This window comes from Puma concolor, chromosome C2, assembly GCF_028749965.1.
Source record: "Puma concolor isolate L17-30 chromosome C2, mPumCon1.1.hap2, whole genome shotgun sequence".
Classification (NCBI taxonomy): Eukaryota; Metazoa; Chordata; class Mammalia; order Carnivora; family Felidae; genus Puma; species Puma concolor.
In genome coordinates, this window is record NC_141675.1 from 87,796,819 (window position 1) to 87,817,861 (window position 21,043).

Here is a 21,043-nt window from a genome sequence, read left to right on the forward strand (position 1 = left end):
TCATATGTTCTTAATAACTTTTTGATGATTTATTGCCCTGTAAATTAAACCTCACATGAAGTTACCATTGCCACCAGAAAATCCCCTTTTACCTGCTAATTAGAATGAAAGTAGTATGTGACCTCCACTTTTTAGTTAAGGAGTGTAGCAAGCTTGTAGTAGGGGCTGTTTATCTTACCCATTTTGGGACTTGGGCCTTGGGCCTTGTTACTTTTTACGTTTATCCCTTCAATTTTGGAAAGCCTGTTTAAAACTCTTGCTGGGAAACAGACGGTAAAGCTATGATATAATCCTCTAGTCTTAGATATAGAGAAATGAGTACCAGTTGATGCTAACATGATACTTAGACTTTGAGGGGCTTTCATCCAAGCTTTGGCATGAATCTTTTATATACAGTTTTTTCACTCCTTTAAAAATCTTTTCTAGAATGGTTTTCCTTTTGATTGTTAACAACTTCTAAGCATCTGGTGTCTTCTTTCTTTTCTTTCTTTCTTTTTTTTTTTTTTAACCCTTTAAGAAAAGTCCTTTTTCGAGTAGGTATTGATTGTTCCATGAATACTCTCAGGAGTGTTTGTAGGCTCTGTGCATGCTTTGTATGAGTTCAGTTTGAATAATGCGTTTTGAATCATCTGGGATGTCCCAATTCTGGCATGTCTTCACTAATTGTGTTTTTTAAACATTTTTCACATCATTTCCCAAACCTCACTTCCCATCTTATTCAGAGAGGTTAATCAAGGAATGAAATTTGTTTGGGGAATAGGGACGGGGGTGGGTTGGGGACTTGAGTGAGGTCAGCTTGGGGTGTTTGCTTTAAAGTGTTTCTCAAGCAGTTCCTAAGAGTATTTAGAGATTCCCTGGGAATCCTTATTCTGGACAAAGTGGTGGTCTTAGTGAGATTTGCATTTTTAATGCAGGACAGGCTCTAAATTTAATCTGTAGTGTAACTTTGTTATTGAATCCAAGAAGATAATGGACAGAGACAGTGCTCCTATTGTAGCGTTTCTGGCAAGTGCTCCTTAAAAGGCACATAGAGTTCTCTGTGTTCTGGGTTTTTAATCCCATGGTGCTAGGAGATATTTGTTTCTGCAGCTCTTCTCAAAAGTGGGAAGAAGGGTTTGGGACCAGTGAGCAAGGGGGCAACTGGATCATCCACTAAATTGTTTTGTTCACGACACATTAGAGACCCTCCTGTACATCTAGCAAGTGATAATTAAGGTGCTAGGGAAAGCCTTAAATTTGAAGACACATGGAGGCGATAGCAAATCTAAACTTGGAGGAGGAAAAAAACATGCCATTAGATAAAGCAGAGCTGTGACTGCTGGCTAAGACTCCATGGAACTTCCACTTGCTCTAAAACCAGGGAAATCTTAGATAACTGGGTGTGATGTATCTATAGATACACATAGTCTATAGGTAAATAATTTCCAAAATGGGGGTCTTTCAGTTGGTGATCCTCTGGTTTTGGCTGTACCAAATTGTGAATATTGCTGTGTTGTACCCAGTTGCTTTATATTGGTACTGCAACTTGAACGGGGCGGGTGGGGTGGGACATTTGGGGTGGGGGCGGGAGGGGAGTGGGACGATCAGTCTTTTGAAGACATCAGCTCACTGTGCTGAGAGAGGGACCAAACTCAAGGAAACCTCTGATCTATAAATTCAACTGCTGCATTTTTTTATAAATACATGTAAATGTCCTGTTGTAATATTTGATCTTGGAAATAAAATCAAAAACTTTTCAGTATTAGTTTTTTGTTACTGTTTTTGTGAGAGACGACTCTCTCTAGATTTAATTAATATCATTCAGGATTCAAAAGCTTGCCCTCATATCCTCATGTTTAGGATCCTGAAGTATTTATTGACAGAGGTTAGTTCATAGTCTCATTGTCAAGGATAATGTTTGCTAGCTTCTCTTTTAATAGTATGTCGAAACTTTATGGTAAGTGCTGTATAAATGTTAGTGAAATTGTCATGAAATCTTTGGGTGAGCTAGCCTTTTAGGAAAGTAGGATCCTATAACTCGATATTTGGGCAATTCAAGCATGTAATCTTTCAGACCAGGAATAGTGATTAAGGACTCAGTTTAAACAAGTAAAGGAAAAACAGAATTACTAAATTAATGGGAGAAAAGCCAGGAGATATGATTGTATTATATCATAGAAATTGAGGTCACTGCCTAGCTCATGGTAACCCCAGAAACCAGTTTGTGCTATGCCTCTTGCTTTTTTTTTTTTTTTTCTTTAACATTATTGACAGACAGACATAGAGCGTGAGCAGGGGAGGGGCAGAGAGAGAGGGAGACACAGAATCTGAAGTAGGCTCCAGGCTCTGAGCTGGCAGCACAGAGCCTGACGCGGGGCTCGAACTCACCAACTGCAAGATCATGACCTGAGCTGAAGTTAGTCGCTTAACCAGCTGAGCCACCCAGGTGCCCCTGCCTCTTGCTCTTAAGGAACTATTCCTCATCCCCACACTTCAGCAACCTATCCTGATGGGACTTGCCATCTTCTTCCAAGACTAGGTCTCCCTGGCCACATGGGTCAGCCAAGGGTTGGACCTAAATATTAAATTGGACTGAGAGGGGGTCTCTCCCATTCCTCCAGCCACAGGATACTTATTCTTAACTGACCTCACTATGTGCCAAATAATAGAAACATGGGGATGAGCACAACAAGCACAGCCCTGTCCTCAAGGAACGTATTTTCAATGAATACAGACAATACACAAATTTAAAGACAAAGGTTTGATTCAAATACTGTGAAAAAAATAGAAAAGCAGATAGAGAATTCTGCTTTAAATAAGATGTTGGGGAGTTAACATTTAGGCTGGGACCCAAAGGATGCAGCGAAAGTGGCCATGCCAAGAGTAGGAGCGGAACCTCCAAGCAGAACAACAACTTGAAGAGCTGGGGGACAGGATGTACTTGAGGTATCGAGAGAAGGCAAATGGGTCTGGTGTGTAGTGAGCAAAGGGAGTGGCCTAAAACTCGCAGGAGCCAGGTCATATAAGGCCTTAGTAGGCCCTGGTAAGGAGCCCAGATCATGTTCCAGGTATAATGAGAAGACATTATCATGTGGACAGTGAGTTGGAAAAGAGCAAGAGCAGAGACTGTCGCAGTGATCAAACTGCAAAACAGAGGTCGCCTGGACCAAAGAGTGAGAGTGGAACTGGGAAGTAGTGTATAGATTAGAGATGCCTCATGAAAGTAGAAATGGAAAGACTTCCTGTCGGATTAGATGTGGAGGAACGAAGAAAAGCGAAATCAATCATGAGTTTCCGGCAGGGAGTAGGTAGCGGTGTCGTTACTGAGGCAGGAAGATGTGATCAGGCAGGTTTGGTCGGGGGAGAGATCATTTTGGACGTGTTCACTGTGATACTTCCAAGGGTAGGTGTAGTACAGGAAGTTGGACATGTGAGCGCGAAGCTTGGAGGAGAGGTGGACTGGAATTAGAGATCTGAAAAACCATCAGCATTACAGAGTTTATTAGTCCCATGAGAAAGAGTGAGGTCACCTAGGGACAAAGTTGAAGCAGAGGGTCCAGAATCCAGGTCTGGAGATCACCCAACAGAAAGAGGCCCAGTCGAGGGGATGCAGCCAGTGAGAGAAGAGAAACACCAGAGTGAGGTGTCAAAGGAGTGAAGAGCAAGAATTTCAAAAAGGCTCTAGAGGCCAACTAGGTCTAATTCTGTCTCAGGCTCAAGTAAAAAGGACAGGGAAGTGTTTATTAGATGCAAAAAGTCATTGAGGAGACCAAGAACAATCTCAGTGTGGTGTTGGAAACAGAAGCCTAATCGGAGTGGGTTGACGTTTGTAATATTTGTATACTAATGAAATAAAAAGAAAAACAATACTTCCTCTTCAGTGGACTGGTATGAATGGCAATTCTTTCAACATCTATCTTCCTTTTTTTCTCTCTCCAATTAAGGGAATGTGCTTTCCTGTTTAGTCAGCTGTCAGTTGAGATCGGAGCCCACCCACAAGGAAGCTGACAGTCTGTCACTTTTATTTGGGGAAGACTGGCCTGATGGTCATCATCTTTTCCCCTTCCCTCTGCCAGTGAATTCCATGCTCTTAGCTTCCTCTATTCCTTGCTCAGACCCCACCTCCAGACCCCCCAGTATCCCTCAGAATGGAACATCTGTCTCTCCTGTTCTCCTAAGCCTTTCAGTCCTGGTTTATGGCATTAGGCAAATTATTTTCCCACCCAAGCCCCATTCTTAATGTGTGCCTTTCCTAGACTCCCATCTGTTTCTCCCTAGAAATGTCACCACCAAAGTGGTAACTAGTAGGTGTGTCTCCAGTGGAGCCAAATTCTAAGGTTATTAACACATCGGTAAAAAGGTAATGCTGTAGTTCTTTTGTGGCAGTGTCCAGGCCTCCGTTACCATAGAGGCTTCCTACAGGGACGTGAAGAATTGAACTAAAGCTGGCCTTACTAAGTAAAACTGTTGCAAGTATGCCGTTTCTAAAAGAAGTATCTTATTGGTAAGACTAATCATTGAAGTGTAACACATTTACCCTAAGGAACAAAAACCTACAGCTGCTATCATAAGCCCCAAAGAAGTCTGGTACTCTGTTTCAGGGGTTAAAGCCAAATTCCATCACTTCCCTTTGCTCCACAAGCACCATTTTAATGATACCCATATGAGAGTGTCAGCTGTTAGATAAGCCATTGAGTTGGGAACAGAGACCCCTTCTAAAAATCTGAGCGAGATCTGGCAGTTAGCCATCAGATCACTCTAATGGCCCAAGTAACAGGTTTCTAACAGATAATGCATATAAAATCCTTTTGCTAAGCTGAGATCCAAGAACAGCGGGAGGGGACTAACTCATTCTAGGCATCTCACATTTTATTTAATGTTCAAAATAAACTTACAAGGTAGGCATCGTTTCATAAATGAAAAACTGAGGCCCAGATTATTACTGGGGCTCTGTAAACCACTCAAGTTCACATAGCTAATAGGTATTTGTGACAGGAACTGAGACCCAGGTCCCTTAGGTGCCAAAGCACCACAGTACCGCCTCTAAGAAGAAATACTTTAAGATGGTCGGAATCTGGGTTGGGGGCAAAAAAAAAAAAAAAAAAAAAACCTCAAGCATGAAGTGTGTGGAATTGTGTAGAGCGTACAGTCAGATAACAGGATCATTTCCCCAATCTCATTCACTGTTAACTCTGAGCAGGTCAAATTCCTCTGCTCTAGAATCTCTTCATCTGCATAATAAAGCTAACCTAACATGTATTTTATTTGCTGTAAGTCTGTTGTAAAGATCTAATGAGATAGTTTGTACATGTGTTGTATAAGGTGAATAAATGTTTCTTCTTACTATAAAGCTTTGTGAATACTCAGCCTAGTATCTTTTATCAAAATTCAGTTCTCTGGAAAGACACAAGAATTCATTTAGGTTCTAAATGGTTCCCTTTTGCAGTGAAAATGAAAACTGGTTCTATTTAATGAACTTTCCAATAGTTATTTACCAGCTTGTCTTCAGGCACATGTACATCTGCATACATAGAAAGCAGCTCGTATGTAGTTTTAAAAAAATGTAATAGTCTGTTATAATTATCCCTTCTCATATACATGCATCAACGGTTTTCTCAGGATTATTTGTTTTCATCATTAGAAGTAAAATCTGTGCACAGAGACTATGTGTGTTACTTGGTCTGGTGGATGAATTAATTCATTAACCAAGTGATTCCTGAACTCCTACCAAGTTCTAGGCTCTATGGTAGGTTCTGGGTATACAGAACAGAGTAAGATACAGCCTCTGCCCTCAGGGATCTCACAGTTGTGGGAGAAGAGGCATAAAAACAGCACAGGTAAATCAAATGCCGTTGGAAGTGGGCAACAAAAAGCAGTGACCGTAAAGGAAAAGATTGATAAATGGGACTTAATTAAAATCAAGAACTTCTCTTCATCAAAAGGTGTCATCATTAGCAGAAAAGCAAACCACAGACGAGAGGAAACATTCATAATGCATACATCTGACAAAGGTGTCATGTCTGGAGTTATAAAGAACTCCCACAAATCAGTAAGAAGGAACCGATAAAAACTGAGCAAATGACTTGAGCAGCCACTTCTCAAAAAAGGAATTCCAAATGGCCGGGTAAGTACAAAAAGTGCTTACTCATCAAGAAAATTCAAATTAAAACCACAATGAGAAACTACTAAACCACTGGAATGCCTAAAATTAAAAATGTTGGAAGTAACTGGAACTCACACACTGTTGCTGGGAGGTGCAAACTGGCAGGAAAGGACCACTTTGGGCTACTAACAATATCATTTACTAGAATTAAATATCCACCTACCTTATGACCCAGCAATCCCCCTCCTAGGTATATTCCCTAGAAAAATTAGTGCATAGGTTTTCCAAAAGACATGTATAAGAATATTTATAGTGGCATTATCTATAATAGGTAAAAATTGGAAATAATTTAAATGTCCATCAACAAGCAGAATAAATTGTAATATAATTCCATATAATGGAATAATAAAAAAGTGAATTATATGAAAGATGAATCTTACATATACAATATTGTGTGAAGAAAACCAGACACAAAAAAGTGCACACTATATGATTCCGTTTATATGAAATTCAAAGATAGCCAAAAGCTAATTGGTGATAAAAGCCAAAATAAATACACTGGGGATAGGGATAATGATGAGAGGGGACATACTAGAATCTTCTGGAGATTTTGGTGATGTCCCGTATCTTGATTTGTAATGACCCAGTTACCCTGGGTACACATATACAAATTCATTAAGTTTTATAATTAAGATTTGTGGGAGTGCCTGGCCGGCTCAGTTGGTGGAACATGTGACTCTTGATCTTGGGGGTGTAAGTCTGAGCCCCCAGATTGGGTGTAGAGATTATTTTAAAAAGATCTTTTAAAAAATAAAAGTGTGGCATATTTTATTGTGTGTATAGAACACCTCAGTTTAAAAAATAATAAAGTACAGTGAGAACATAGAGAAAGAAGTGCCTATCTCTGAGTGAAGAAATCGGGGAAGACTTCCCTGGGGATGATTGAACTGAATCTTGAATAGGAGAGTGTCAGAAGGGGGTGAGAGATCTCCCATGCAGAGAGCACCACAAAATGCTCAGCACTCTCGTGTGACTGCTACAAGATGATGGTGGCCTGGGGCTTGAACAAGAAAGTTAGGAGGCTAGTAAAGGAACCATGCAACATATCCAGTCAGCAAAGTAAGGAGGGTGATAAGGAAAACATGGTGGCTGCTCTGTCCAGTGCTGGTTTTCCAAAGAGCCCCAATTCTGCAATGAGTGAAAGATACGGGCTGCTAGTATGTGAAAAAGTATTGCTGCTTGAGCAAGACGGGAGGATAAGGTATTTCTCACGGGTTCTTGTCTGACTCATTGAGACACTTTAGCTCACGAGGCCATGGCTCCTGGTTCCTTCCTTAAGGTCACATGAGAATGAGCAGAGGGTGGGTCATCAGGAGAGGGCTGACCAAGAAGAGAAAACTCCTTCAATGGAGGCCTGTGGGCAGTGGTGTGGGGGCGCATGCACACTCACAGGCTCGCTTGCCTGGGTGACCTCTCCATATATACAGAGCCACCCTGCCCTCTGGGAGGGTCCTGAAACGGGAGCCTCTGGCCTGCCCTGCAGGAGTCACAGTCCCAGCCGGGGCTGTGGGAGCACAGGCCTACGTTGAAGACAGAGCCCTTCTCCAGCTTCTTTGTCTCCCATCCTGATTCTTGCCACTGGATGCAGGTAAGCACAGATGAAAGGGCTCAGTGAGGAGATAGCCAGGGAACAGTATGGCCTAACAGTTAAGGGCACAAACTTCCAACTCGAATGAGACCTGGCTGTGCCACAGAGCAGCTGTGTGGCTTCAGGCAATTCACGTCACTTCTCTTTGCCTCGGTTTGTCAACTTTGGGCTTCTCCACATGCTTAGAATACTTTTCCTCGCCAACTTTGCCTGCCTAATGCCTCGTTGTCTGTGAAGTCTTAGCTTGGTCAGCACTTCCTCCAGAAGGTGTTACCTCACTTCTGCAGGACAAGATTAGGCGGTCCCTGGTGTGCTTCCATTACACCTTTGGTTGGACGCCTCTGCTCAGCACCTGTTTATTGCCCTGTCATTGTTCCCATTCGGCTTTAAGCTCCTCAAGAGAAGAGACCGTCTCTGATTCGCCGTGGTATCTCCAGCTCCTAGCATCGTGACTGCCAGAAAGCAGTCACTTACACTTAATAAATATTGACTGCTGAAGGAATGAAAGAAAAGGCTGTCGGGGTGATGAGTGAGGTAGATAGACACACAGAGAATATGCAGTCTTTTCCTTCATATGACTTAGCGGATCACTTCTATTGTTGCCTAGACATCTGGCCAGTGATTTGTTTACCCGGCCAGGATCACAGGTTAAAACAGGGCCTGCCTGGGGCGCCCGGGTGGCTCAGTCGGTTAAGCGGCCGACTCCGGCTCAGGTCATGATCTCGGGGCATGAGTTCGTAGCCCCGCGTCGGGCTCTGTGCTGACAGCTCAGAGCCTGGAGCCTGTTTCGGATTCTGTGTCTCCCTCTCTCTGACCCTCCCCCATTCATGCTCTGTCTCTCTCTGTCTCAAAAATAAATAAACGTTAAAAAATAAATAAATAAATAAATAAATAAATAAATAAATAAATAAAAATAAAACAGGGCCTGCCCGAAAGCCTGGTTTTAAGGTTTCACCTTATGAACCTGCTTCTCTCTTCAGAGATCAAATTGGCCAAACTCTTTGCTAATTTCTGGCTCAGAGTTGTGGAAATGTTTCTCAGAATGTTGTAATTTCTTGGGGAACAGAGTCAGGGAGAAGGAGTGAAATTGAAACTAATCTGAATTAGTTGAGGCAGCCCAGCAAATGCTTTTTTAGAAGATTAGTGGACGGCCAGGATTCTCTGAATTCCACTCATCCCAAAGGCCGTGCTCAACTTCTTATTTTTCCCTCTGCGTGTTTATATTATTTTAGTTTCCTTTATAAACCTCTTTCCTGATAGAAATATTTCCACAGAAGGGATCGTCCGGGCGGGAGGGGGGTGGTTATCTAAGTCTAGACAGGCCTTAGTCACAGGTGGATTCAAAGGTGGCCCAACCAATTCCTGAACAAAAGCTCCTCCCAGCCCGTGGTCTACAGCGCATGCTTGAGAGTCCAACCACACACTGGTCCTTACTTGGGCCCTTGACAAGATGTCAGTTCTCTGGGAGGGGGTGCGGGTTAAAGTTACTTGCTAACGCCCCTGAGGGGTTGATTCGAGCCAACACAGACACACTGAGAGCCCTGCACTCAATGACCGAACAGTCTGGGAGGGAGGCTGCGCAGACACGCACTTACATCCTGAAGGTTGGTGGGCAGACTGTGGGGAGAACTGTTTTCCTACAGGTGCCCTGTCTCCCGACAGCAGGGCCAGCTCATCACCCTAAAGGCCCGAGGCTGCAGCAGCAAGTACTTCAGGAAAAGCGGCCTCCTGCAGTGGGCCCGCTGGGAGAGGGCAGGGGGAAGAAACCACAGCATCCCTCCTGATCCCTGGTCCCCACTTCCCTCCAGCTTCCTCCCATCCCTGGGTTAAGGGTCACTGTTCCCCCATACCCTACCTCCAACTCCCTCTTCCTGGAGGCCTGAACTTACTTTCATCCAGGGGCAAGTTCTTTTATTCACTGTGAGAAAAATGGCTTAAGGAGCAAATACCCTGGGGCAAGGGCACACAATGAGACAACTCTCCACCCTAAACACTAGCCCCTGCAGCTGGAAGTTCTCCCTTGGGAAGAGTTGCAAGAGGCAAGCTTGGGCTCTGAGATTAGGGGAAGCAAAGGTCCCTAGGGGTTGCAGGGGTTGGGGAATGATGGGAAGGGCACAGGAACATAACCCCCAATGCAAAGGCCTGCTCAGCGCTGTGTCTGGCACCAAACTCTTTACCATGAGCTGCAGCCGGACAAATACAAAATGCTGGGCCAATCAAGTTTTTGTTTTTAAGAACTGACTTTATAAGTTGTAAAACTGTTTTTTTCTTTTAATGTTTATTTTTGAGAGAGAGACAGAGTACAAGTGGGAGAGGGGCGGAGAGAGGGAGACACAGAATCCAAGGCAGACTCCAGGCTGTCAGTGCAGAGCCGGGCTTGAACCCACGAACCGTGAGATCATGACCTGAGCCAAAGTCCAAATGCTTAACCGACTGAGTGACCCAGGCACTTCACAAAGCTGTTTTTGAAAAGGTATGATAGGGGTGCCTGGGTTGCTCAGTTGGTTAAGTGCCTGACTCTTGGTTTTGGCTCAGGTCACGATCCCATGGTTTGTGAATTCAAGCCCTACACTGGGCTCTGTGCTGACAGTGCAGAGCCTGCTTGGGATTCTCTCTCCCCTCTCTCTCTGCCCCTACGCTGCGTGCGTGCTCTCTCTCTTTCAAAATAAACTTAAAAAAAAAATTTTTTTTTAAAAAGGTATGACAAAAAATGTAGGACAGTCTTTCCTAGGAAGGAATCTAGAAAAAGGGTAGGATCGATAGGCACACATAGGGCTTCAATAATATTAGTGGTAGCGACCTGTTTTGTAAGCTGGTTGTATTTATACGGATGTTGCTTAGCTTTTCCATAGAACTTATAAGTATATACATTGTGTTTAATGTTTTAAACTCTGAGATATTTTATTGCGTATGTATATGTATGTATGTGTGTAAAAGAGAGAAGCGGGTCCCTGATTCACACATATTTTCTGATTATGTGCAAAGTAATGTGTTAGGAGGGGAGTGTCAAGAGCCTCACGGTGACATGGACTCAGCTAAATTGCAAAGCAGCACAGGCAACTTCTTCGGAATGTCAAAGCACTGATATTTTTCAGATCCGCATTGACAGGAGTCTACCAAATCTCACTAGCCTTATTCTAATTCACATTTAGAAAAACAACAAGAAGCGCATGTATCAGTGAAAATGTAAAAAGGAGAAACAGCTATAAGTAAAGGTGCCTAGGTGGCATTTTTCACCTTATCTAGTTGAGACATGTAATTTTTCAAGTTCATTGTTACATAATTAAAAAAACAATAACCTCGTATTTTATTGCCTGGTAGAGGTACTCAGTTGAATGGATATACCACAATTTATTTATTCACCTATTGATGAACATTTGAGTTATTTCTCATTTTCAGTTAATTTTTTTTATTATGGTAACATGTATATATCATAACATTTATTACTTTAAACACTTTAAAGTGCACAATGCAGTGGCATCTATTGCATTCAAAATATTGGGTAACCATTACCTCTATCTATTTCAAGAATTCTTTCATCACCCCAAACAGAAACTCTGTAACAATTAAACAATAACTCCGCATTCCTCCACCCTCAGTTTCTGGTAGCCGCTAATCTACTTCTGTCTCTCTGAATTTGCCTATTCTGGATATTTCATGTAAGTGAAATAATACAATATTTATCCTTCAGTGTCTGGCTTATTTCATTTAGCATAATGTTTTCAAGTTTCATCCATGTTGTAGCATGCTTCAGAACTTCTTTCCTTTTCATGGCTGTATAATATTCCATTATATGCACATGCCACATTTTGTTTATCCATTCATCTGTTGGTGGACACTTAAGTTGTTCCCATTTTTCTAACTTGTCGTTGTTATGAATAAAGCTGCTATGGACATTCAAATCCTAATCTTTGTGTGGACGTGTACTTTCATTTCTCTTGGATAAACATGTAGAAGTGGAATTACTTGATCATTTGGTAAGTTAAATGTTTAACTTTATAAGAAACTGCCAAGCTAATTTACAAAGTGGTCTGGTGGGGTGGGGGGGTTGGGGGGGGAGGCACTGGGTGGCTGAGTCAGTTAAGTGACTGACTCTTGATTTTGGCTCAGGTCATGATCTCTTGGTTCTGAGTTTGAGCCCTGCATCGGGCTCTATGCTGACAGTGCGGAACCTGTTTGGTATTCTGTCTCCCTCTATCTCTGCCCCTCCCCCACTTGTGTGTTTTCTCTCTCTCTCTTTCTGTCTCTCTCTCTCATATAAATAAGTAGGCTTAAAAACAAACAAAATAAAATACAAAGTGGTTTGTACCATTTGCATTCTCACCAGCTACATATGAATGTTCTGGTTGCTCCACATCCCCCCCAATACTTGGTGTAGTCCAACCTTTTAACGGAAACAATTCTGCTGGGTCTGCAGTAGGATCTTATTTTAGTTTTAATTTGTGTTTCCTTACGTTAATGATGTTCAGCATCTTTTCTTGTTCTTAGCTGTCATCCATACATCTTCTGTGAGATGGAATGAAATATCTGTTTAAATCCTTTTGCCATTTTCTAAATCAACCTGTCTCGTTATTATAGAGATGTAAGAGTTCTTCATATAATCTAGTTACAGTGTGTTATCAGATGTGTATGCACTCGTATTCACATACACACTTACAAAATTTATGTTGTGAATATTTTCTGCCAGTCCGTGGTTTGCTTCTTTATTTTCTTCGTGGTGTCTTTTGTAGAACAAATTAATTTTGAAGTAGTTTAACTTCTCATTTTTATGGGTTGTACTTTTTGTGTTTTATCTAATAAGTCTTTTTCTAACTCAAGTCCCAATGTTTTCTCCTTTGTTTTCTTCTAAAATTTTAGTAAGTTTAAGCCTATGGTTCATTTCTAACTATTAAATATGGTTTACAGTAATAGTCATGGTATATATATATATATATATATATATATATATATATGATATAATATAATATATATATTGTTTGCACATAGATTGTCACGGCACTGTTCGAGACTATCGTTTTCCCACTGAAATAATATCTTTTTCAAAAATCATTTGCTCATATCTGTGTATGTCTATTTCTGAATTCTCTAGTCTGTTCTAGTGGTCTGTATGTCTTTATGCACCAGCACTTTACTTTCTGTACCTTTACTGTAACTTTATAATGTCTTGAAATCACATGGTGTAAGTCCTCCAACTTTGTTCTTTTTCAAAATTATTTTGGCTAATCTAGGACCTTGGCATTTCCATCTAAATTGAGATTCAGTGCGTTAATTTCTGCAACAAAATGTTGCTAGAATTTTGGCTGAGATTGCATTGAATCTACACATCAATTTTTTTTTAATTTTTTAATGTTTATTTAAAAAATCCATTATTTTTGAAAGACAGAGAGAGAGAGAAAGAGAGAGAGCAGGGGAGGAGCAGAGAGAGAGGGAGACACAGAATCCAAGGCAGGCTCCGGGCTCTGAGCTGTCAGCACAGAGCCCCAAGAACTGCGAGATTATGAGCTGAAGTCGAATGCTTAACAGATTGAGCCACCCAAATGCCTCTACTAAACATCAATTTAGAGATAATTGACAGTTAATGAGAGTAAGTCTTTTGACCCATGGATGTTGTATATCTCTCCATTTATTTAGGTCTTTAATTTTTCTCAGGAATCTTTTGTTCTTTTTAGTGCACAGGTCTTCCACATATTTTGTTGAATTTATCCATAAGTATTTTCTATTTTATGCCATTATTTATTTTTAATCTTTTAAAGTTATTTATTTATTTTTGAGAGAGAGACAGGAGACAGAGAGAGTGAGGGAGGGAAGGGCAGAGAGAGAGAGGGAGAGAGAGAATCCCAAGCAGGCTCTGCACTATCAGCATGGAGCCTGATGTGGAGCTTGAACTCACAAACCGTGAGATCATGACTTGAGCCAAAATCACGGGTTGGATGCTTAACTGACTGAGCCCCCAGGTGCCCCTATTTTATGCTATTTAAATGATATTGTTTAATTTTTTCAATTTGTCATTGCTTGTGTATAGAAATACAACAAAATCTTTGTATATTAATTTTTTCAGTTAAAAAAAATTTTTTAATGTTTATTTTTGAGACAGCCCGTGCAAGTGGGAGAGGGGCAGAAGAGAGTGGGACAGAGGTTCCATAGCAGGCTCTTTGCTGATAGCAGAGAGCCTGATGGGGGCTTGAACTCACAAACCATGAGATCATGACCTGAGCCAAAGTCAGATGCTTAACAGACTGAGCCACCCAGGCACCCCTGTGTATTAAGTTCTTATCCTGTGACTTGCTAAACTCACTTACTAGTTCTAGTAACTTTTTGATAGATTCTTTTGGATTTTCTTTTTTTTTTTTTTAATTTTTTAAAATATTTATTTATTTTTGAGAGAGACAGAGACAGAGCTTGAACGGGGGAGGGGCAGAGAGAGAGAGAGAGGAGACACAGAATCCGAAGCAGACTCCAGGCTCCGAGCTGTCAGCACAGAGCCTGATGTGGAGATGCAGGGCTCAAACCCACAGACGATGAGATCATGACCCGAGCCGAAGTGGGGCACCCAACTGACTGAGCCACCCAGGCTCCCCGATATTTTTGGATTTTCTATATAGATAATCATGTTACCTTACTTCTTTCTTTCCTATCCGTATGGCTTTTGCTTTTTATTTTCTTATTGCACTGGATAGCACTTCCTGCACAATAATGAATGGAAGTGGTAAGAGTAGACATCTTTAAAATGGCATTTTTTTTTTAATTTTTTTTTTTCAACGTTTATTTATTTTTGTGACAGAGAGAGACAGAGCATGAACGGGGGAGGGGCAGAGAGAGAGGGAGACACAGAATCGGAAACAGGCTCCAGGCTCTGAGCCATCAGCCCAGAAACAGGCTCCAGGCTCTGAGCCATCAGCCCAGAGCCTGACGCGGGGCTCGAACTCCCGGACCGCGAGATCGTGACCTGGCTGAAGTCGGACGCTTAACCGACTGCGCCACCCAGGCGCCCCTAAAATGGCATTTTTTAAAGAGAGAGGGTGACACCTTTAAACATTTTTTTCTGTATCAAATAGAAATAATCACTAGCTGTAACAGAGGTACAGCAAAACATGAGGGGATGAGGAGTGTGTGCATGTGAGTGGGGGTTGGCAGAAAATGGAGCAATTAAATCCTACCCATTGGGGCATATTTATAAAAGGCAGCGTTTCAAAGCAGGTTCCTTGGCTCTTCTTGATCTGTACCCCGGGAGGTCATAGTATCTGTAGTCTGTCTCCCCCACCCCACCCTTGCTATGAGTGTTCTCCTTCCTGATGCTCCCAGCAGCAGAGCCACCATGACCCTCCGTCCATTGGTTCCAGGATGCTGTCCTCTCCTGGTGTGATGGCATGCTCACGGACCTGCTCCCGCATCCTGGGGCTGAGCCTCGGGACCACTGCCCTGTTTGCTGCTGGAGCCAACACAGTGCTCCTCTTTCCTAACTGGGATGTGAGCTACCTGTTGAGAGGCCTCATTGGCAAGCAAGCCATGCTGGGCTCTGGGCTCTGGGGAGGAGGCCTCATGGTAAGTGTTCTGAGTTCCCCAGGTGTGACTTTGCCAGACACTCCTCGGGGTGGAACAGGGAGGTGGTAGGGGAGTCATGTTTTGGTTCCTTGCAAGAATGCTTGATCTTGGGGGCGCCTGGCTGTCTCAACGGGTAGAGCATGTGCCATCTTGATCTCAGGGTGAGTTCGAGACCCATGTGGGGTGATTTACTCAAAAATAAAATCTTAAAGAAAAAAAAAAAGAATGCTTGACCTAGCAAGCTGGTCTCAGTTGTATATCAGTTCCGAGGAATAGGAGACTCTAGGAAGACTTGTCAAGTCTTGTGGCTGAACTTTGGCTCAGGACTAGCAGGCCAGGGGTAAACGTTGCCGGCCAGAGAGGCAGGTCAGGCTAGTCACCCAACTGGGTCCTGATAGTCAAAGCCAAACCCTCTGGGAAAGATGGGATAATCAAGTCCATGTGAGGTGCCCAGCCAATCTATTTCAACAGCCACAGGTGGCAGCTGGAAATGTCAATTACCCAATCTCTTTTTACCTTTCTTCTCTCCTCTCCCAGGTCCTCATTGCAGCTACCCTCATCTCCTTGACGGGCTGGAGATATGGCTGCTTCAGTGAAAGTGGGCCCTGTCAAAGTGTAAGCACCAGATTCTACTCTTCTAACACCTAGAATATCCCTACATTCTGTCACTCTACAGGCAGAGTGGTAAAGAGGCAATGTCAGTCTTGGGGCTTGAAGTCAGGTGCTTACTGTACCCCTTAATAATCCTAAGCTATCGGGCAACTTCCTTAACCTTTCTGAGACTCAGGTGCTCCTCTGTAAAATGGGGGTGAACAGGATCAAGTCAACAGAGTAGGTGTTTAATGAGCCAGAAATGTCTATAAACATGTAGGAACTGTTACTATTATTTTTAGCCTATTGAACGATATGGACACGATTTAAGTGCACTGCAATCATGTGTCTGATAGAAAATTTCCTGGCTATTTTGTGTAACTTTTCTTAGAGTTGGAAACATTTCCAGAAATCATCTAATGACTAGATTCTAGTCTAACCCCTCCATTTTACAGATAATGAAACTGAGGCCCAGAATAAATCTGCACTTATTAATTACAGTGGCATTTCGGAAAAATCTCAGTACATACATAGTATAAGATATATTGCTAATTCAGTCTCAGACACATGAACTTGTGGCCTCCTTGCAGTAACTCTACAGCCTGCTTTGCTATCTGCGGCCCATGTACTGGGAATGCCTCTGATTCAGAATTATATGCTGAAGAATTAAATATCAACACCCACGCATTTCATTCACAATCTGTTCTCAGTCTCTCCTGGTTTTCCCCTAGGCGAGTGGGTAGTTCTCAGACTTAAGCCTGCATCAGAATCCCTCAAGGGTTTGTTAAAACCAAAACCAGGGGGGCACCTGGGTGCCTCAGTTGGTTAAGCGTCCGACTTCAGCTCAGGTCATGATCTCACGGTTTGTGAGTTCAAGCCCCATGTCGGGCTCCGTGCTCATAGCTCAGAGCCCGGAGCCTGTTTCAGATTCTGTGTCTCCTTCTCTCTTACTCTCCCCCATTCATGCTCTATCTCTCTCTGTCTCAAAAATAAATAAACATTAAAAAAATTAAAAAAAAAAAGATTGTTGGGCCTCACCCCCAGATTTTCTGATTCAGAGTGGGGTGAAGCGGGAAATTGTGCATTTCTAACAAGTTTTCAGGTGATGTGATGCTGCCAGGACAGGGATCACATTTTGAGAACCACTGTCCTAGGCTTCCATCAGACTAGTTCACCTCGAATCTTTAACTTAGAGTCAAAACTGACCGTGCGCCTTTCCCTGGCCCCTCCCAAGCTCCAAACTGGCTTGACATAAAATGACTCTGTGATTCTGTATAAAAGCTATATATATATGTATATATGTATGTACATATATGTATATACATATGTATGTATATATGTTTATATATACATGTATGTATGTATATACATATATATATACATACATATATATTTTTTTATTTAAAAATTTAAAATATGTACTCTTTGCAAGGGAGAAAATGACCTAGTATCCTGAGAAAGAAGCCAATTTAAAAGCAAGCTAGAGGGGCGCCTGGGTGGCGCAGTCGGTTAAGCGTCCGACTTCAGCCGGGTCACGATCTCGCGGTCTGTTCGCGGTCCGTGAGTTCGAGCCCCGCGTCAGGCTCTGGGCTGATGGTTCGGAGCCTGGAGCCTGTTTCCGATTCTGTGTCTCCCTCTCTCTCTGCCCCTCCCCCGTTCATGCTCTGTCTCTCTCTGTCCCAAAAATAAAAAAAAAAAAGTTGGAAAAAAAAAAAAAGCAAGCTAGAATCCTGCCAACTCATTGTTATCTTTTAGGAGGGAAGTGAGTGGTACAAAGACTAGAAAAGTGCAGTGACAGCACTGGAGTCACTTCAGAGTTGACTGTCATTTCTCTCTGTCTCCCTCCCTCCTTTCTTTCCTCCCCTCCTTCCCTCTTTCCTCCCCTGCTTCCTTTCTTGCTTGATTTGAGAAAGTGAGGAATCAGGGATGGGAGTATGGAACCTTTGAGAACACAGCTTTCCCTTAGAAGAGTCAGAAGTGGGCATATGCAAAATGACAATCAAACCCTTCAACCCAGAGGCTGAATGGCTGCAGTCTGAGTATAAAAGCTTTTAATGCCAACCTGCTGAGAAGCTCTGCAGAGCCTGCTGGGTCAGGGAGACCCAGGTCCATGTGCTACTGCTTCCCCCTTCTCAGTGCTTTCTCTCCCTCCCTACCCCCCACACTTCCTGGCTCTACCACTGACCCCACATCAGTCACCTTTGCCTTGGGTATCCTTTAAAGGAGGTGCCAGGGGCAGAATTATCCCCATGTGATATGATGGGGGGAAGCTTGAGCACCAGAGAAGTTAGACTTGTCCCCATCACCCCACCACTTGGTCACGACCCCATCTCACCTTATGGCTTCTTCTCTCCCTCTACAGATGCTCACTGCTCTGCTGTCCAGTAGTCTGGCTTTTCTAGGAGCCTTGATTTGCTTTATCACTTCTGGTGTAGCCCTGAAAGATGGCCCTTTATGCATGTTCGATGCCTCATCCTTCAATCAGATGCAAGCTTGGAAATATGGTTACCCATTCAAAGACTTGCATAACAGGTAAATGGATGGAGTCTTTTCACAGAGGCAGAGAAAGATGACAGAAAGACACACAAACTCCTTTTGGTCACACATTCTAGCATCTCCTTTCTCTGGGAAGATGCTCAGAATTTTGCAGATGCAGCAACAATAGTTACCCTCAAAAGTCTAGTCCTTTGACCTTGGCTGGGGGAGGCACCAGGTTTCTATCGAGGTTGCTTATTTGGCTTTTATTTCTTTTTCCTCAAACCCTGGTCTCCTTATTTTTGGGGATAGGAATTATTTGTATGACCATTCACTCTGGAACTCTGTCTGCCTGGAGCCTTCTAAAGCCGTCATCTGGCACGTGTCCTTCTTCTCCATCCTTCTGTGCGTCAGCTTCCTCCAGATTCTCTTGGTGGTCATTCATTTCATCAACAGCTTCTTGGGACTTTTCTGCAGCCTCTGTGAGAAGTGATAGGTAAATGCCCTTTCATGCGAGAGAGTTTTCCTCAGAAACTGTCTTGAATTCCTTCTGTAAGAAGTGGGTATGGATTGTAAACAAACTTCCTTTTTAGGTGTGCCTGTAACCATGATTCCTTGAGCATAGGCTGAATGATATTGGTGAATTTTGAATCACATTGTAAACTGCAAGTCATTTATTATTGTGAGGAACTTATGGTTCATAAAATGTCTTCCAGCCATGGCCTCATTTCAGCCTCTCAACAACCCTGTAAAATTGGTCACAGTACAGATAGCAGTTGAAGTTCCTAGAACATAACGGACTTGATGCCTAAAAGCTCTCACCTGGGTTCAGGTAAAGTTAGTACTTAAGCTCTTATCTTCTAAATTCAAGTTCACCAGTTGTTATGCACTGAACTGTGTGTCCCCAAAATTCATAGGTTGAAGCCCTCACCCCCCCATGTGGCAATATTTGTAGATAGAACCTTTAAGAAGCTAATTAAGGTTAAATGAGGCCATAAAGGTAGGACCCTAATCCAGTAGGACTAGCATCTTTTTTTCTAAATGCTTATTTATTTTTGAAAGAGGGAGAGAGACAGAGTGCAAGCAGGGGAGGGACAGAGAGAGGAAGACACAGAATCCGAAACAGGGTCCAGGCTCTGAGCGGTCAGCACAGAGCCTGATGTGGGGCTCAAACCGACGAACCGTGAGATCGTGACCTGAGTCGAAGTCATATGCTCAACCGACTGAGCCACCGAGGTGCCCAGGACTGGCATCTTTTTATAAGAGGAGGATGAGATTCCAAATCTCTCTCTCCACACAAGCACAGAAGAAAAGGCCATGTGAGGACACAGCCAGAAGGTGGCCATCTGCAAGCCAACGAGAGAGGCCTCAATAGAAACCAACCTTGTTGGTACCTTAATATTGGACTTCCAGCCTCCAGAAAATAAATGTCTGTTGTTTGAGCCACTCAATCTGTAGTGTTTTCTTATGGCAGCCTGAGCTGATTAATCCACCAGTGTTCTTTTCGTTCGTGTTCAGTGCAGTTCAATAAGTGGTATACACTGAGTGTCCACTGTGTGGCTGGCTCTGCTGTGCACGCAGTGGATCCAAAGATGACCGAGACACGGCCCTTGACCTTGGACCCTGCCTTGTCCTTGAAGAGCTCATGGTCAAGTTAAGGGAACAAACACATCTCCCAGCAATTTAAATGTCATATGGTAAGGGCCATGTTAGAGGTCAACAGGACACGAAAAGAGCTCAGAGGAACAGCAAACCGCCAAGGAGAGGGTCTGTGAGAGATCAAGGAAGGCTTCCATTGTGTCTGAGCTGATTCTTGAAATAGCCCGGCAAAGAGAGGAGAAAGGGATTCCCTAGCAGAGGAAACAGCACACGCCAAGGCATGGGGGGGGAGACACAGGATAGAGCGTGTGGAGAACTGCGGAGCCATGGCTGTTTCTCACGCGGAACGAGGAAAGCAGAGGACTCCCCTCCCTCCCGCCTCAGGATCTTGGTCAGGAGGTGGTGTCAGATGGTGAGCAGAGTCAGGAGTGGGATAAAGGAGATCTGGATGGGAAAGCCTGATGGGCAGGGAACAAGATGAAGCGGGCAGAAGCATTCTGGGAAGAAGATGGGTACTGGCAAGAGAAGAGGTAAGTGGACAGGTCCAGGGAATGAGTTTGAGAACCCCAGGCTCTGGAGCCACAGAGTGGACAAAGCCAGGAAGGGAGTATGTGGGTCCAGGGGCTGCTGTATCCCCTCCACAGCCCCCTGGGCCCCAGCTCTGTCCCGTCAGGGAGGAGCCACTGAAGCACCAGATGCCTCCAGGATACAGGAATTCTTCTGTCACCAGGGAGGAGAGGGAAGGGGAAAGGAGAGGAAAACAGGGGAGGGGAGGGGAAAGGGAGAAGAGGGAGTTCTGCATTCATTCTACCATGGGCTCCATAGCCCTCCACACCTGGTTGTTGGCTGCCCTCTGTGGGATTCCACAGGACACCTGCATTCCCTTCCTTCTCCCTCCATCCCAGGACTACCTCACCCTCAGAATGGGCTTTCACCCTGGGTTTTTCTCCTCAAATGAAAGCTACATCTGGCTCTTGGCTTGGCTTCCAACCAGGTTTTAGGCAGGAGGGCCTATGTTAATCTGTTCATCAGGACAGTGCTAACATTTTGTTAAGAAGAAAAGTTGTCGGTCCCTTGCTTTGTGAATGCCTTCTTGAATATCATCC

General features: G+C 43.4%; 1 protein-coding gene across 1 annotated transcript; it reads left to right on the top strand.

Moving 5' to 3' along the window:
* Positions 1 to 7,515: 7,515 nt before the first annotated feature.
* Positions 7,516 to 19,789, top strand: TM4SF19 (transmembrane 4 L six family member 19). The gene is made up of 5 exons (XM_025913859.2): positions 7,516 to 7,730; positions 15,071 to 15,272; positions 15,810 to 15,887; positions 18,226 to 18,395; positions 18,651 to 19,789. Exons 2-5 carry the CDS (start codon positions 15,072 to 15,074, stop codon positions 18,829 to 18,831), a joined length of 630 nt encoding a protein of 209 aa, XP_025769644.2. The 5' UTR covers positions 7,516 to 7,730; position 15,071; the 3' UTR covers positions 18,832 to 19,789.
* Positions 19,790 to 21,043: the final 1,254 nt, after the last annotated feature.

Excerpts from the sequence above, each read along its gene's own strand:
- TM4SF19 (XM_025913859.2), top strand. The coding sequence starts at position 15,072 with ATGCTGTCCTCTCCTGGTGTGATGGCATGCTCACGGACCTGCTCCCGC. Across the intron at positions 15,273-15,809 it reads TCTGGGGAGGAGGCCTCATG|GTCCTCATTGCAGCTACCCT; the intron begins GTAAGTGTTCTG and ends CTCCTCTCCCAG. Across the intron at positions 15,888-18,225 it reads AAAGTGGGCCCTGTCAAAGT|ATGCTCACTGCTCTGCTGTC; the intron begins GTAAGCACCAGA and ends CTCCCTCTACAG.